The sequence below is a fragment of the Gouania willdenowi genome, chromosome 14 (genome assembly GCF_900634775.1).
Source record: "Gouania willdenowi chromosome 14, fGouWil2.1, whole genome shotgun sequence".
Classification (NCBI taxonomy): domain Eukaryota; kingdom Metazoa; phylum Chordata; class Actinopteri; order Blenniiformes; family Gobiesocidae; genus Gouania; species Gouania willdenowi.
Window position 1 is genome coordinate 19,930,226 of NC_041057.1, and position 18,278 is coordinate 19,948,503.

Consider the following 18,278-nt stretch of genomic DNA (forward strand, 5'->3'; position numbering starts at 1 on the left):
TTTTTTTTGGAAGTGTGTTAAAAAAATAAAGCAGTTTGAAGCCAAATTGCTCCCCGAGGGCTAAGAAAAACGAGCACCTCAGCAATAAATTGTTGCATTAAAACTGTTGTTCACCCAACCAAAACCACAACAAACCACAAAGTCAGCATACTCATTGGAGACTTTTAAGTTAAGCTGCATCTTTAAAAGAACAAACCGTGGCTGTAAAAATGCAGGTAGAACCCTGTAATTGGGCTCTGTGGATTCTAATGTATGTGTGTTGTTCCATTAAATTCTCATGTACTACAAGCTGGATAAATTAGAAAGTGGCCGTGACAAGGCGAACGTCTCTGTAATAGTGTAATAGGAGGGCAAAAGTGTGAGTAGAACACAAATGATGATACAGCTCCCTTTCTCTTACGTGCCTACACTTATAAATAAATTAAAAAACTAAAATGAAAAAAAAAAGTTTTCAGTTTTCTATCCTGTCCTCTTTGTGTGCACAGTTATCTCCACACAATCCAAATCATTGTCTGTCGTTTTAATAGGAACTGCTATTTATGCAAAACGCCACAGTTTGCACCTGAAGCTGCTCTTACCACAGCTGATCTGTGCGAGCAATCACTAATACAGTATATCTTTAGGTAGCGTGATGCTGCCATGGGGCATAGTCTCAACCTTCCTTTGACTCCATTTCGTGTCAGTGTTACAAACTTTGTGAGTTTTTCTGTGCAAAGGATTTTCAATAAAGCTAGTTTAGTTTAACATTGTGAATTCCCTTTTACCTCTTACGTGCTACAGTGCACAATATTTATTTTACATAGCACATATTTACATACTGTGTTTACATACTGGGTTTTTTATTTGTGCTGCACGTCACAAAATGTTTTAGCACCTCCTGGATAGGATTGCCAAGCGATGCAATTTAATGGGAGTTATCACCTAAACAAAACAACAAGTGTTGTAAAACGATACAATTTCACAAAATAACTTTCAATCAAAGCACAATGAGTAGTGTTGCACAGCTCTAAAACATGCGAAAGTTGCGTTGGCATGCACGAACGGGAAACTTATAATTCTTGGACTGTGTGACCAAGGATGGGAATTCATCAATTTTTCACAAATCCGATCTCATTTTCGATTCTGCTGCACAATTCGGTTATCTATCTCTTCTCCTATGGATTCTGGTTTGGAAAAAAGGAGCACAAACAGGTCAATTGGCAAACTTAGTCAGTGACTAACTGCTCGGTGACATTGGTCAATCCTGGCTGGTCATTTTATTCCCTACCTCGTTAAAAAGAGAAGCTAGAAGCAGATGACGTGAACCGGAGCGAGTATTGCCAGCTCTGAGCTTGGGAGCCATGTTTCCTGCTGGCTGCACTGGTGAATGACATTGCCACGCATCTTGCGGCCTGCCAAATTGCACCCCCCAATTTTTTTAAAAATATTAATTTAAAAAGGTATAATAAACGTGAAACACACTTCTATATCATATTTTAACTTTTAATTGCACTGTTTTGCATTGCTTTTGGATTTTGCACTATTTTTGTTATTGTTCCCTTGAGACATTGCATTGACAGTATTATATTGTATTGTATTATAGGGTATTATTCTAAATTTTAAAATAGTAGGAATCGTTTGCACATTTGGCAAACGATTCCTAAGGAATTGAAACACTGGGAACCAATTCTAAACAGGAACTGGTTTTCGATTCCCATCCTCAAGTGTGACGTTTCCCCATTTTCCCGTGAGATTGTGTTGAATATCTGCATTGAACCTGTGACCCAGTGACGTCATAAAACATTTTCCTTCATGCTTTCCCAAGATTGCAATTTAAACTATTTTCAAATGTCAGCATTTTGTGCGTTTCATAGACCAAATGACGAAACATCGCTATTTCCTGGTACAGCTGCACAGAGGCCACACCCTCTTCCAAAAGCACATTGCTGCTCTGCCTCTGGCCCCATAGCGTGTTTTTATGTTTTATGTTTGCGCATGCGCAGTCAGTTCCCCAAGATGAAAACCATTTACGTAAAAAGGCAGCTCTCTACGCTGCCATTGGACGTAACTGTGCTATGCTAAATGCTATACGTACATTCAGAGTGCATTAGTGAATTGATCCAGCGTGGCTGCTACAGCTGCTACGTTCTTTCGCTAGTGGGCGGGATAACACTACAAGTAGGATGGCAGCGCTTGAGAAGATAAAGAAACTTTCTTTTGAGGAAAAACGACAGCTTTTAAAAGATGTGAGACCAACACCTGAGCTACCGGACCTTCAGCAAAGGCCATAAAATTGTATGTATTTTCTACAGTGAATGGTACAAAAGGAAGGATTGACTTTGTGGATGAGCCTCACTGAGGCTGTTCTGAGTCATTTTACACAAACAACGGATGCGCTGCCGTGTCATGAGATATATTTTGTTGGGAGAGTATGTAGGCTGTATTGAAAAATTGTTCATGTTTTTTAATGGTGTTTTCCGACGTTGATTTTGTTTCATTAAGCCTTGAAACATATGAAATTGTCATTGGTGTCAACATTGGTGGTCTCGATTTGCAACGTGCTTACCCAACCCTAGTGGTCACAGCACGTCACTGGTAAATATGATGTACAAAAGCCATTTATATAATCCCTACAATGCTTCTTCAAAATATGACTTGCTATGTGTCTTCACATCTTTGTGTAAATACAAAGAGAAAAAGGTCACTTTTTTTTTTTTCACATACACATTTTATTTTGCATCAAAGAAATGAAAAACAAAATGCCCTTCTGTAAGTGGCTGTGTATTTCCTGAGGGCAAATCAGTCTGGCAGGTTTAGATTCTTCAAAGGGAGAGCCATCACCAGAACAATGATCAGAACATATCCTTCCAAACATTGTGAAGACATCGCATTCTGAATCTCATTGGCAGAAAATGTGAATCAGATATCATTTCTAAAGTAACATTTGTGAAACATTGCTTGATTTCGAGTCTGTACACTACTTTCCTTAGACAACAGTGTTAGTTCATTCAGTAATGTGCAGCCCACATTCATGAATTACAGGAGTATAATTTCATTGATCCTAAGATGACATAAAGCTGTCATTGAATCTTGCATTTTATTTCCAAGTGGTTTTAACACCTACGCCTCAACCCTATTAAGGTAATGCATGACCTATAACCGACTGAGTCCCGTTCAGCAGGTCTTTGGAATATTGCACATCATCAAGTGAGTAGAATTACTGGAAAAGAAACCATCTATCCAAGTTGCTTTTGGGAATCTGATAGAAGCATCTCTCTTTTTTTTTAATCCTTCTTCGCTTTGGGTTTCACAACGGATGCATTGCTATCTTAGAATATAAAATTGTTCCAGTAATCTTTTGATAAGAGCAAGTCTTTATAAAAAGGATTCCCAGCAATCTATAAAAAACACAGCTAATTTGGTATATTAGTTCCAAGTATTCAGCTGTGTTTTTGTTTTCCCCCGAAATGTAATCACTTCTGAAAACAATTACAGTAAACTTAGGTATATACATTACATAGCCAAAAGTATTGGGATATTTGCATGTGGGACACAAAGGGTGGATTATGCTTTGAGCACTGGTCTACATCCACCTACTACAATGCTGGGAGTATAAAATTGGCCAAACTTCCTTAGTATGCTTTCACTGATACTAAAAGGCAAAGCCAAGCCTCTGAAAAAAAGACAACATGCTCTACTCATTCTTCGGCAAACTTTACACTTGGCACAATTCAGTCAGGCAAGGATTGTTGCAGACAGAAAACTGGAATTCACTGACCTCGTGATTCACATTCACTAATGTTTGTTGAAGCAATCTACATGATAACGTTCTAGAGTTTATACACCACTGGCAAAAAAAAGTAGGCTAATAGCAGTCCCTGATTTGATACATTTCAGTATGTCCCAATACTTTTAGCGACATATTGTATTCTCTGCTTATGTTCTGTTGACATAGTCTTCTCTCTTTGCCATTTTGATTCCCCTCCGCAGCTCAGCTGACAACGGGTTTGTGCTTAATTTTACCGAAACGTTCTGTGCAAAAGTACAACAATACAGTAGCTTCATAAAAATTCTGCCAACAATTTGAGCATTAAATGGAAAACACTTCAAAGTAATCAATCACATAATGAGACAACGATAGGTTTGGCTTGCATAGCAAAGCAAAAAGAAAACAATACAAAATATTATTTACAAATTATGCAAGTCCCTCTTCATTTTGTCACTTGGTTGAATTTTCTTCGTCATTCTCAAAGTGTGAACTGTTGTACGTGATGTGAGAAGAAGAAGAAGAAAATAAATGTAACAAAATGTTTTACTGGTTGTAAGGAAGCGGGATGAAAATAACAAAGTGAGAGTGATGTCTGTGTCTGTACATGACATTTACAGCTATGCATATCATATCTTGCACAATTTGTCTTCACTCTGTTTCACCTCCAACTTCCAATCATCATTCGCACACTGAGAAGGAATCTCACGGTGGTATTAAATAAGGTGTCCTGTGACAGGCCGCTTCAAGTAGACTCTGAAAAAGAAGCAAGGAAAAAAGAAAAATGTAGTTCCTGGTACAAAGATGGATACTTCACGTCTAGACTGTATATCTATGTTTGGCAGCTTTGTAATGTATCTGATAAGTAGAAAGCTTTTAATCAAGCCAAAAAAAAACCCTGCAGTTTTAGCTTGATTGACGATATCTCTCTAAACACTATAACATCTTAAAGTACAAATACCACACAATAGCTGGGTTTCCATTACCCTTGGAAATGCGCAAAATCTAAATAACGCAATAGAAACTGGTAATGGAAACAAATCCGTGTATCATTCGTTCATTCGTTTTTCATTATGTAACAAAAACATGAAAAATGAAAAAAACAACACTCATTTTATATTTCTTTCCAAAACCAAAATAAAAAAACGTTAAACGCCTTGTTTTTCAAATTCAAGCTCTTTTTCTTCCGTAGAAAAAAACAAACACCTTTATCCGTTTTTCTCCATTACTGATTGGCCAAAGTACGTGACCCCGGAAGTGTACTCTCATCATTTAAAAAAAAAAACACTCATATGGCAAAGAAGTTTTTACGCTTTCATGAGTAGGAATTTCGCAAAAGAGCGATGGAAACACTTTTTCCGCAAATACACGTCACAGAGTATGACGAACTAGGTCACATGAAGTGATGTACCTGGTCACATGACCACTTCTTTTCAAGAAAAAATGGCACGGTACGTGTAAACCAAACATTCCTTAGCATTATACTTTAAAATTATTACTGCCATTTTAGACGTGAAACAACAAATAACTGTAGAGTTATAAAGAGGTTTGGAGCATCTATCTTCCTGCAGCAAAGTCTCATGGGATGAGATTTCAGGGGCATTACGAGGCTCCTGCCCAAAACAACCTTCAATGGAAACAAGTTCAAAGCGCAATTATACTTTGTCGACATTTAGAAATATTTCTTTTATTTTGCTAAAATCTGCAATGGAAAGCCAGCTAGAGATCTTATTGTTGGACACAACAGAACAGATGCAGCATTTTCTTTATTAAAATCATCCATCATGTGCTTGCTGACATATCCTCATGAGGTTCACCACTTACAGTGTTCCTTCTTTTCTGTGCCATTTGTAGAAGGATGTCTGTTGTGATGGTCTGTGCCGGCTCTCCTGTGAGAGCCTCTACCCAGGGTGGCTCTGCCAGATGATGATGTGCCACTCCAAGGCACCATATGCTGCTGCTCAAGTGTTGACACAGTCACCATGCACTCCTCAGAGGGATCAGGGGCTACAGCCGCCCAGGAGCTCTGTATGTGGGGACCTATACCGTGTAGGGACTTCATGGCTGGTGCATGGGCTGTAGGGGGAATAAATAATAGCAATATTTCCCATATCCCAAATAGAACAATTGAATTATCATCATAGGAAAGATGGTCTTTAAAAATATTATAAGCAGGTTTGTTTGATAGATCATTTGTAAGAGTAGTTTAGTCCAAACTCACAGTCTGCGTTGACGTCTCCTCGTCTGGGAAGAGTTCCAACCTTTTCCGATTGAGGTTTGTGGGCAGTGAGTGGCGCTCTCTTGTGTCCAAGGCTGTGTGTGCCTGGTGGACCTTGATCTGCTGTGCCAAAATTATGGCACTGCTGGGAGGCTTTACCTACAAAGAATCAGTTATATTCATATTAACATCAAAGACTGGGCTTCGGAGCTAAAGTTTCTGCACTATCTTTCAAGTCTTTTCGAAATAATCTGTGAGACTTAGACTGCTGGCATATGCGACAAATCCAATTTTCTTAACAATCCAACCCAGGTCACTTTCATATGTGGTCTTATGAATGGCCAGGTTGCATTTACCCGGCCTTTCCGGTATTGAAATGCGATAATCTGCATCACAGAAGGACAGAACCTGGCCTTTGAAAATGAGTTGACAGTTACTTTGTTTGTACAGAAACTTTACGAGTGCCAAACGCGTGCCGATACACCTCCATATTTACTTCCGTAAAACACAGTGCATGTCTGTGTGGTCATGTGGTACCTCTGGACCTCTTTAGTGCATGTGACTCACTTCAGGGTCACATTCAGTTCATATCTGAAATGTGATAGTAAAGCTAAGCAATTTTTTCACCCTAATAAATCCTTCTCGTAGTCCCTGTGAGGGTAATACAAGTGTTTATGGGGTGATTGGGGGGGGGTCTTTCATCTCCAACTGCTGTCTCTTGCCAGAAAACCGCACTTGCAACTTCCCTGCCTCTGACCCAGTGGCAAGATGTACTGCTTTACGGCAGCCCAATACAAACTAATGCTAGATTATGACCAGCCCCGTGGCTGCACACGGTTGTCTACAAATTCACTTTTCTCAAACTTATATCATGGCGGAGCCAGCAAAAAAAGGCAGAGAAGACCTTTGTCCGAGGAATGGAGCAACTCCATGCAGTGACAGCTCAGCGGCCGCACTGCAATCACGTACCGTTGTCACGGCAACAGACATGCTCGCACACACTCGCAACCCAGCGTTCCATCAGGCAGCACACACACACAAATATCCATTCATCCATCCATCCATCCATCTATCCATACATTTTCAGAGCCGCTTTGTCAGCACGCTAACACATTACACACATTTCCACACTCCCTTCCGTATTAGTCCCACATCATTCATTTATTTTACTTGTCTCTCTTCCTCATACTGTTCACATGGTCACATGGGATTATATGTGTGAAAGCACCCAAAGTGACACTGTTGTATTAAGATTTTTCAGCGATCGGTTGGGGCAGGCAGCGGGGGGGTGAGGAGTTTTTACGACAGTGACATAACCAAAAATGACCTTTGGGGAAGCGCTAGTTCTGCTTTAACAAGCACATACAAAAAAATTGGATTCCTCAAAAAAATTGAATTGTGCTTTAAGACCACCTGTGTGAACGTAGCCATAGAAATCTAAAACTGATTACTAAGATATGTGTACTGGATCAATGTCCACCTCAACATTCGCCTGGTTGTCCCTTTTTTCTCTGTCCTGTCATTCTGATACTTGTTCTCTTTGAATGTAGATTTCAAGAGAACTCAGGGAACAGCTGATTAGCTGTAGTATCTGCTTAGATGGTTTCTTAAAATGTAAAGCAATTGTAGAGAATTGGCAGGAGGCCAAAGCAAAAGGAGATCAAAGGACTTTGCAGCAACAATGAGAACCTTGGCCCTATTTACATCAGAATGTCCTGATATCTTCTGATATATTAACCAAGATCTTGGTGGTTTGGTGCCACTGTATTTTTACTTTTACTCTTCTTTTGGTTGAATCGCTTGATGGAATTATTTAGTTGTACTGGGACTGTGCAACTGAAACAGCGACAAAAATGAAATGACAGAGTGTCTGAAATGAGGAAATAATTGCAAACCATGATATTTATAGATTGTCAGTGACCTGCTTCTTGGCCTGCTGTGTTTTTTGTTTTATCAGTTTTCAATGTGTATTTAAATCATGTTATCCCAATGCATAAGCTTCACCTATCAAACAAAAGCACATAAAAATGATACCATTCTGCCCTTGTGGGAGAAGCTATCAAATCTTCTCTAAGGAAACCGACAGAAACCTATTTATAAATGCATCAAACCTTAAATCTCAGATGTGTTACTTTTTAGCTGAGACCTACTTAAGCTGTTAAAATATTCTATGTTATTGCTTGGAAGTCTATTCACAAATGACTTCAAAGCATGTCAGAATATTTTACAGAGAAATTGTCATAAAAGGCCCCTCATGGTTTATACAGAAATATCTGAATTATTATAATCTACTCAAACTGTAACTCCTGAGCAAAAACCGCATATTGTTCTAGATCTTTTATGTGCACAAAATGAACAGTACAGTGTATTTAGTTTGTATTTCATATACTGTAGGTCTGAACAGCACTTTCACATAAAAGGCAGTTGGCAAAAATTGGAGATGAAACGAAAACAGCATTTTTAAAGAGTGGTTTTATTTGTAGGCAGTGACATGGATTCCTTTTAGTACATACCTGAGCCATCAAGGTTATCCATGCTATGTCCAGGAGTGTACTCAAAGCCACACAGATTCTTTGACACTATAGCATATCTCTCCTCCTCCACATCTTCCTCCTCTTCGTCTTCAGAAATGAGCGTTGTTCCCAGATCCGAGCTCAGAGCGGTCGACATAAAGTCCATCGGGCTGTTAGACACATTTGAGCTGCTCTTCATATGCCTGATTGAATATCGGGAAACACATTTTAGTTTAATAAACAGAAAGTGGAAGAAGAAGATATTGGGGAAATAAGCATTAATTAGTATATTATTCACAGTGTGCAGAGACTAAAAATGCCTTTAGTGATTTTACTGATTGCTTTCCCTGCACTGGTGAATTGTGCAAACACAATGGAGTTGTAATTGGTCTTGATAAAAGATAGCGAGATGGGCAGAGCTGTCACCAACATGCCTGTTATCTCGTGCACAGCTGTCCTCCAGGATGGCTTACATCCTGCTATAGAGGAGATGCATGCATAATTACTGACTCTATTTACTGATGTCAGAACAGCGTGTAAGACTAACCCTACTCATTACCCTTCAACACATGTCACCACTAACTTGTCAGCTTTCTCCAATTCTCTGCCAAAGGTATAATCAATGCAGGGATGTTTTTATCCCTCGTATAACAAAGACCACAGGATTGCAGCTCTGGCCTGACAAACAAATACCAGCAATAAAAGATGCTCGAACATCAACTGCTCATCTGCAAAATGTGAGTAAAATGTGAATAACTAGGATGAAGTTATAGGTCATAGTTCAAGCCTTTGCAAACCAAAACAATTCAAATATAATTATAATACCAGTTGTAAAATACCACATGGTTGTTATTGCAGAGCTGTTTGGTAATGCCAAGCTTTAAGCTGAAGAAATCACTGTGGTTATCAATCAACGGTTCTTTGTATTTATAATTGACGTGTGTAATAAATTAGTTTATACTATTTATTTGAAAGCATTTTCTATTTCATGCTAATGCTCAAAGCACATCTATTTATAAAGCTTACTAAACCCATGCAGTCACGTGTTCTTTTTTTCTTTTTGTAGTATTATGTTTTATATTGTTTTGCACTGTTTATTTTTATTATTATGTTTTTTTTTTTATTGTAAATTGTCCTTGGGTGGTATGTATAATTATTAGAATCATTATTAACACAACACCACCCCTGCCTCCCGGTATTTATTTAATTATTATTATTATTACTTACATTTTTGTAGATAACACTGCGCATAATGATTAATACATGCGTTAGTAATCTTACCGAATATAATGTAGCGTGGATATTTAATTCTAAATAGACTGAAGATATAAAATTTTGGATTAACATTATTTTGTGGTCTATAAAGACAAAAATACACATTGTGAGTCCATGCTGCCTGACTCACAATGTGTGCTTTTAAATACTATTCAATGAGTGTTTTTATTTTTTTTTAGTTCATATTTGTATTCATCTTTAGCTTTTTTTTTTTAAAGAAAACATGTCTATTTGCAGTTATTACCTTGTTTAGTTGTAATTCTGCTAAATAGAATAGTGTACTTGAAGGAATCCATTATGCAAATAAATTACTATTGGCTTATGAAAACTTATAATTTATGAATGCATTTAAAATCAGGCTTTAAGCTTTTGTTTGTTGTATTTATTAATCTTCCGTTAGAGTGGCTTTACATACATTTTAGACAGTGGCTATCCGTACGGTTGCCGTATCAATATACCGACACTATCCGTACGCAGTGCCCCTATTTGGCCAGTTTAGGTCACGTGACTAAGACAAAACCTCACCCTAAACCTAACCCTAAAAATTGTTACGATATTGGGTTATAATCTAACCCTAACCCTAAGACGTAGCGTCTGATACTTACACTTATACGTACGTGTACTTTGGTAATCGTACCAATAGCACCAGGGGTTGTCCGTACGGCAACCGTACAAATAGACACTTTCTGACTTTTATTTTACCCACAAGGTTAAAGTGGTTCATCAGAATGAATGTCATCTATGATGTTTGAAACTGAGGAGCAGTTATTAAGCTATGGCTATCTATAATTGGCAGTGTGGGGACCCCAAAAAGTATCTCTGTTAGGGCCCCAAGATATCTAGGGCTGACCCTGCATGCTGGCCAAATAAAATGATGTGGGAACTGGATTTTGATTGAAAAATCCTTACCATGCCTGCTTGGCCACTTCATATTGATAGGCCCGGGTCAGCTCATCCAAATGTGCCTGCAAAATGGACTGCATTTCATCATGGTGGGTAGAGCTAAGAGAGGAGGACGATGGCTGACCAAAGGGAGCGGCAGCGGGTGAGGAGGACCGTCCTCTGAGGGGAGGGGTGGGACCTCGTTCCTCCTCTCCTCCATTGTCCAAACTCTGATGACGGTACGACTGAACGGGGATGGGTGGGGCCCAGTTGTTGCTGTCGTACCTGGGATGGAACAAAAATCCATTTCATTTTCTCTTTCGCCAGAAACATTTCTGCTGACGCGTGAAAATATCTATACAAAACAATCTTTTGTTATTTTCCCTTAAGGGTAGATGGAGAGACAAATACACCCTTGGCAGAACAATGGACACCACTGCCTGTAAGTTAGCATTTGTTTGTGCTGCCTGTGTGTATGTGTGTGTGTGTGTGTGTGTGTGTTTCCTGGCAGAGATTGATGGGGCATGTGTCTTACCCTCCTCCGTGGCTGTCCTGCGGGTAATGGTCAAGGTCGACCTCAGTACCAGGGAGAGGGTGCATTGGCGGCGGAGGCAGTGGCATGTTGGCCCAACATGACCCGTTGGATTTAGAGCTTTTTGTTCCCCCCTTCACCTTCTTTTTCTTTCCAGCCTTTGCCCCTGAGGGACAAAAACATTTTTTTTGTCCACACATCAGTCCTCCACATTTGCAAACACCACCTTGCATTCAAAGCGATCTCACATCTTTCCCTGCTATCTAAACTTTCTCTAAGCTGTCTCCAACCTGGTGTTGAATATTTCTCCCCTCGGTGTGCAGACAGCAAATGAGGACTTTTCTGAAATGTTGACATTTCTTAAGGAGGCATCAAAACCTGCAGGAAAACCACTTTAAGTACTTTCCATACAGCTCCCCCACTTGCTCTACTTATCTCTGGTAAGCCTGACATTTAACTTGTGCAAGCAGCCTATTGTGCCAAACCTCAAAAGTGAGGAGAGAAATGCCTCCATGACTTCACGAAATGTATGTAAGCTAATAAAACATATATATATATATATATATATATATATATATAAAAATCAACAAATGAGAACACTGAGGGACTTTTCTGCCACCACCACTTAAATTAACTCAAAGAAATGTGTCATAATTGTCTGACATTTCTGGGCTAGATAAGCTCTCAGGGTAGAATAGTGACGATGACAGCAGGGTAATTAAGAACATTTTCCTCAGGGTCTATTTTTTTGCGGGTATGTAAGTAAATTCCTTCTATTTCATTAGATTTTTCACATATTTAGCTATACAATACAGGTGATGACAAAAGGAAATACATGTGTAGAGACCAGGGTAGGTGTCACTTATAACCGTAATTGCATAATTAACAATTATTTAATTATATTTGTACATTTGTATTATTATTTATTTTTTCTACTGTAATGTGTGCACTTGTATTTAATCGTTATTTAATTACCAGTCTTTTATCTAATTATATATTTTTTTTCTCCTTCCTTTTTTCCCCTTCTTTGTTTAGTGTTTATTCTTTTTATTTGTGATATGTCTTGAACCTGAAGTAATTTCCCCCCGGGATATATAAAGTATTTCTGAGTCTGTTTACAATTATGATGTAATTATAGTTGTAATTGTAATTAAAAAAAACAATCTGTTGCTGTTGTAATTATAATTGAATTGTAATTGTTATCCCAATGCATAAATCGCTATTAAACGCAAACCTATGGAACCATGTTACAGTCCTATGGCTTACACATATGTAGTTAATAATTATTAAAACATGTTTCATATTAAGTTTATCTGTCAGTTCTCGATCATTTTGCCATTTATTTATATATACATATATATATAAATATTAATCTAAGGGTATACTGACAGAAAAAAGGCTCAAATGCCTGCACAAAAATATTAATACCAATATTTTCATTGATTAAGAAGCCTAACAAGGTAACCAAATTAGATCAGTGTTTCTCAAATGGGGGTACACAGCACTACAGGGGGTACTTGAAAAAAAGAACAAAATTAACAAATAAAGTGTCAGTCTTGGTCCTACCCCAGGTGAGATGACCGGAAATGATAAAAACTACCAATCTATTCTGGAGCCACTAAATCAGTGCATTTCAACTTTGGGATCGCTTGGAATTAAAATGGGGTCACGATCCAAAAAAGGTTGGAAACCACTGCACTAAATACTGTTTCCACTTATTTACAAAATGAGATGAGGACGATTTTCACGAAGTTTAGAAAAAAAACAACCCCTGCACATGCGCAAAACTCTACGTCAATTTTCAAAGGACCCGATGCGCACCGGGGATGAGCACGAGCACGTACGACGTCCTTATTTAAACATATCATCAGAATAATTGACAAATAGGAGGACCAATAGTTAAGATGATCCACCCGGAAGTAGAAGCCAAAATAACATTGTTCACAATACCTTTAAGACATGCTCAAACTGACCCATTATCATAAGGGATGCTAACAGAAGGCTTACACAAGAGGAAGGTTATGTTTCAATTGTGATTAATTGTAATTGAACTTTAGTAATTGAGAACATTAATGTAATTGACTTTCAGGGGGAAAATGATCCATGTATTTGGAAAAAATGCCGGCAAACTTGATCGAGTTGTAATGTAATTGACCCCAACCCTGGTAGAAACATTCCACAGGGATTTTGTCAGCATTTTCCAAAAGTGCAAACATCACACCACAAGCGAAAGCGAGCTGAAATTAGGATCTAGCTCAGTTAGTCATGGCTCTCACCGCTGCCAGGGCGTCTGTCAGTCAGTGAGTAGCCCAGGTTTGCTATTTCCTGCTGGGCTTGGAGCGAAGCCTTCCAGCGAGGATCTGGTCTGTCCACTGCCAGCTCGTGAAAGCTGTTGGACTGCAGTATCTGAGTGGTGGCGTAGGGGGTGGGCTGACTGCCTCTTGCTGGGCTGCTGTACCCTGCCTTTCCCATGAAGTCAATACTGCTGTAGATAGCACCATCAGACAGCATGGTGCCCGTTTTCTCCACCGCTGCTGATGGTAAAACATCTGAGACAAATGAGTATGAAAACAGAAGGGAGAAGGAAGGAAATGGGGAGAAAAGAAGGCATCAGGAAAAGATAAGATGACACACAGTTAACGATCTTTAAGGTCATTAATGCTTCCTGCTGCTCTGGCACTCAGTGTTAGTTAAGTAAAGGTCTCAAATGAACCAGATTTAAATGAAAGTGATCATAAACAACCTCTAATTATCATGCAACACACTGTGGGAGCTGGTTGAAGTGTTCACTTGAGGGATACTCAAACAGCGCTAACCTTCAGCTTTTCTATCATGCTCATATAAAGCCTGCTATACTCAACAGGGATTCTTTAAAACCCCAAAACAAAACAGAAAAATAAAAAAAACAACCTTTTGTGATACACAAACAATGTTTTGTAAGGATATGTCATGGAAAAAAGTTCATCACGCGTGACAATTTAAATTAAATATCAAGCCTGTCAAGTAGGATTAGAAAAATAAAGCCCTCAAAGGCTAATTTTGCTTGTTTTTTTGTGCTTAGCTTATCTGTGTGTGCGTGCTTGCTGATGCCCTGTCACTATGCATCCAAACAAATGAGCGTCAAATCTGTCCAGCGTGGCATTGCTAAAACCGTACTCTTCTTCCCCCTCCTGCCTGTTTTGCAATTCTTTACTTTACCTCCTCGGCCAAAGTTGCCGCCGCCCTTCGGACTTCCTAAGCCGCCGTTGGCTGGGAGGCTTGTGGAGGGCCAGGAGTCAGCCAACCAGGGCAGGCCTGGATCGCCGGTTTTCAAGAGCCCCGGACGACTGGGAGGAGTCAAACAAGAAGAAAGGTGGTATGTTTGTGGGGGAGAAAACCAATGACATTGTTAAATATTCACCACCCACCCCATGACGGTATTGCCCATTTTCTCTCTGCTGCCTCAACAACAAATTGATGCGAAATCTCATTCAGTATATTCTCACCCGCGGAGCAGCCAGGCACATGAACAACAATAAACAACAGAGAGACATAAAATGGAGAGTCTATAAATCAGACTTCTGCCTCCTCTTAACTCAACCACCCCTAACTCTCCCCGGAGGAACAAGACAGACCTAAATACACACTAAATCCACTTTAGAGCCTTAGCACAACAGAAATTTACATTTTAAATTGAGAATCATGGACAGCCTCTGGCAGATCTGCTTCACTAGTGCACTGTTTCCATAGCAACAGAGGCAGCAAAAGCCCATTAGGTGGTTTGGGAAAGCTACCGTGTCATTTTGTCTTTGAGAAACACAGCAGCAAATGAATACGGGGTTTTTGACTCCAAGGTAGGGAAAGTTGTAGGCGGCAAATGTGGCAGACCAAAAAAACAACAACTCCCCCTTTGTATTAGCCGTCATAAAAGACTGCACGACATCCACATGCCACCACATTAGGCAAACATGTTTGCCGCTTGCATATGTTTGCTTAACATGCAGCTACACAGTGATTTTTCCGCTAAGCTTGATTTGCAGAGTGCCCAGGGATTTGTTCACAGCTGACTTCCTGATGGCTCAAAGGTGTTCAAACAATTACACCAATAATTTTCATTCTAAACTACACAAGCCTATACATATATTTACATATATTTTCTATTAAAAAACAAAACAAAACATGGAATTTTTTTCTTCATTACTTGCTATACATTTGCTAAAAGGCTCGGTTTGCTGAGGTGGAAATTAAAAAAAAAAGCAAAGTAGCCTCTTTCTCCTTTTCTTTTTATTCCAATATAAAGAGATTTCCTTTGACCAATGCTTATTGTGCAACGAGCACCAAGTCTCACACTCCAACACAATGTGTGTCTGTCCCTGTATATATGACTTGTGAGGGTTTAGGTCATGCCAAGCTTTTTTAAACAGTGCATTCATCACCTCGCCCCTCTCTACTGTGACCTCACACTGAGCCTGAAAGAGACCCAGCAAATAAAACAGCTGCCCACCTGCAATAACTGCCAACACTCGCTTCAGAAGCGTGATTAATGATTTCATTAAGTGAACAACAATGCAAATCCTCCACCAACATACTATTTTTGTCCTTATTTTATACTGTATGCAGTCTGTGTGTGGTCGATGGGGTTTTGTCTACTTTAAAAAAGCACTTTGAGCTTCATTTTTTTTTGTATGAAAAGCACCTTTTATAAATAAAGATTGATTTGATTTGATAAATGCAAATTTCATTCAAATCTGGAGAACTCTTCCTTCTAGGTTAGACAATGGACTTTTATTGATGAGTTAGGACACACCTTAGACCGTCCAATTCAGCCTGCAGGAGATAGTTAAAAAGACTTAAAAAACAAAATTAACTATAGAGCAACAATAGTGATTACACATATTTTAATTAATCCCATTTTGTAAATAAGTGGAATTAAACAGTAATTAGTGCAGATTGAATACAATTATTTCTACAGTTTTTTTTTTGTTTTTTTTTCATCATTTCCGGTCATAATCTTGATATGTTCTAGTCTGTGACGTGCAGTCAGGGTAGGCAAGGTAGGCAGTTCCTACCCAAGGGTGTTTTAATGATAATATAATTATAAATTTCATTTCCGATAGCCTACAGTTCCTATAAGTTTGAAAGTGTCAGCATTTTGTGCTTTTGATAAGCCAAATGACTAAACATCGCTATTTCCTGGTACGGCAGAGACGCTGCACAGTCTCACACTGCTCTAAGGCAGGAGGAGGCCACACCCCCTCCCAAAAGCACATTGCTGCTCTGCCTCTGTTCCCATAGTGTGTTTTTATGTGTTTGTGCATGCGCAGTCAGTTCACCAAGAGGAAAGCCATTTACTGTACGTAAAAAGGAAGATCGCTACGCTGCCTTTCGATGTAACCGTGCTATGCTAAATGCTATACGTAAGTTCACAATGCATGAGTGAATTGATACAGCGTGGCCGCTGCTGCTACGTTTTCTAGCTAGTGGGCGGGATAACGGTACAGGCAGGATGACAGAAAAGATAGATAAACTTTCTTTTGAGGAAAAACGACAGCTTTTAAAAGATGGGAGACCAACACCTGAGCTACCAAACCTTCAGCAAAGGAAAGGTCAGAACATAGTTTGTACTTTCCACAGTGAATGGAACAAAGGGAAGGATTGGCTTTGTGGATGCGCCTCATTGAGGCTGTTCTGAGTTGTTGTTGTCATTTTCTCCCTGTTTCTGTGTTTCCAACACAAACAACGGATGTGCTGACATGTCATGAGATATATTTTGTTGGGAGAGTATGGAGGCTGCTATTGAATAGTTTCTTTGATGGTGTTTTACGATGTTGATTTTGTTAGATTAACACTTGCCAGCAGAAACATATGAAATTGTCATTGGTGTTGACCTTGCTGGTCTCCATTTGCAACACTTTGTCTACCCAACCCTCGTGCTCACGGCACGTCACTGGTCCTAGTCAAGATTATTTGTTTTTCATTATTATTATCATTTTTAACTCAAACAAACATTATAAAACCCCACATTTTTTATCCTTTCATTTGTTAATTTTCCACTCTTTCACTCTCAAATACCCCCTGTAGTTTCATTGCGTACCCCCATCTAAGAAACACTGGTCTAAATGAGCAAATAATTCAGCCCTTCTAAATACACACTTTTTTTTTTTTTAATGAAACTCCACAATATTTGGAGGATGGCAATTATCACGACTCATTTTAAACCTCAACTTTTTTTCTTTTTTTTTTTATATAATTTCCCCAAATTATATAAAAATTGGTCACAAAATCAATGAAATTTAAATGACAAAATCCTGCAGGAACTGATATCTGTCACTTATTGTCTGGATATTGTTGGTGCCATACCTACAGTACATTATGTATCATTTATACGACAAACTTGGTGACGTTAATTGTTGAAATTGCTTGTTTTTCCGCCTGAAATCTGTGGCCCACTTGGGATCAAACCACTTCATATTTGGCCCCTGAACTAAAATGAGTTTGACACCCCTGGGCCCTGACTTAGACTGTGGCTCTGTTTGTTGTCAGAGATGAATTCTTACCTTCCATTTCGGATGAGGCCTCGATCTCTTTGGAAAGTTACTGGTAAGGCAAATATAGAGAGAAAATGAATCAAACTCAGTATAATAATGCACTGCACTTCTAAATAAATCAATGAAAGCATATTAATGCTGTATAAAGAAACAATATATGAACATACCTGCTCGAGTGAAGGTAAAGGACTGAACTGCAATGTAGAGAGAGGAAAGTGTGACAGATCACAAATAAGAAGAAATGATGGTGTCACAAAACAATAAAATAAAATAAAAAAACAGAGCAGATATATCATGTGGCGTAGCACTGATGATATGCAAGAGCTGATTTATATGAAACACATCCAGTAGAACACATTTTTAGCATTTTTCAATAAAAAAAGGCAAAAGAAAATTACATTGAGAATTTTACATTGGGCGTAAAACGAAATGCTTCACCTAGAAAAAAGGTTTATTGTGCTAAAGCCCAGTGTTGATTATGATTAAAGTAATTGAACTGAAAAAAAAAAAATGGCAATAATTTTGAAATTGAACTTCTGGGTGTTTTGACAGGAAGGGATCAGACAAACAGCCCTCAATCCTATAA

The 18,278-nt window shown here is 38.8% G+C and overlaps 1 protein-coding gene across 2 annotated transcripts in view; it reads right to left on the reverse strand.

The window, feature by feature from the left end:
- Positions 1 to 2,745: 2,745 nt before the first annotated feature.
- LOC114475608 (roundabout homolog 2-like) overlaps positions 2,746 to 18,278 on the reverse strand; it is a 111,517-nt gene continuing 95,984 nt past the window's right edge. For both annotated transcript variants that reach the window (XM_028466575.1, XM_028466574.1), the window contains 10 exons: positions 17,860 to 17,886; positions 17,702 to 17,741; positions 14,364 to 14,491; positions 13,442 to 13,714; positions 11,169 to 11,331; positions 10,661 to 10,918; positions 8,477 to 8,679; positions 5,967 to 6,122; positions 5,570 to 5,821; positions 2,746 to 4,501 (listed from right to left, as the gene is read on the reverse strand). In XM_028466575.1, the coding sequence (XP_028322376.1) occupies positions 4,500 to 4,501; positions 5,570 to 5,821; positions 5,967 to 6,122; positions 8,477 to 8,679; positions 10,661 to 10,918; positions 11,169 to 11,331; positions 13,442 to 13,714; positions 14,364 to 14,491; positions 17,702 to 17,741; positions 17,860 to 17,886 (1,502 nt within the window). In that variant the 3' untranslated portion in view covers positions 2,746 to 4,499. The remainder of the gene's footprint in view (positions 4,502 to 5,569; positions 5,822 to 5,966; positions 6,123 to 8,476; positions 8,680 to 10,660; positions 10,919 to 11,168; positions 11,332 to 13,441; positions 13,715 to 14,363; positions 14,492 to 17,701; positions 17,742 to 17,859; positions 17,887 to 18,278) is intronic.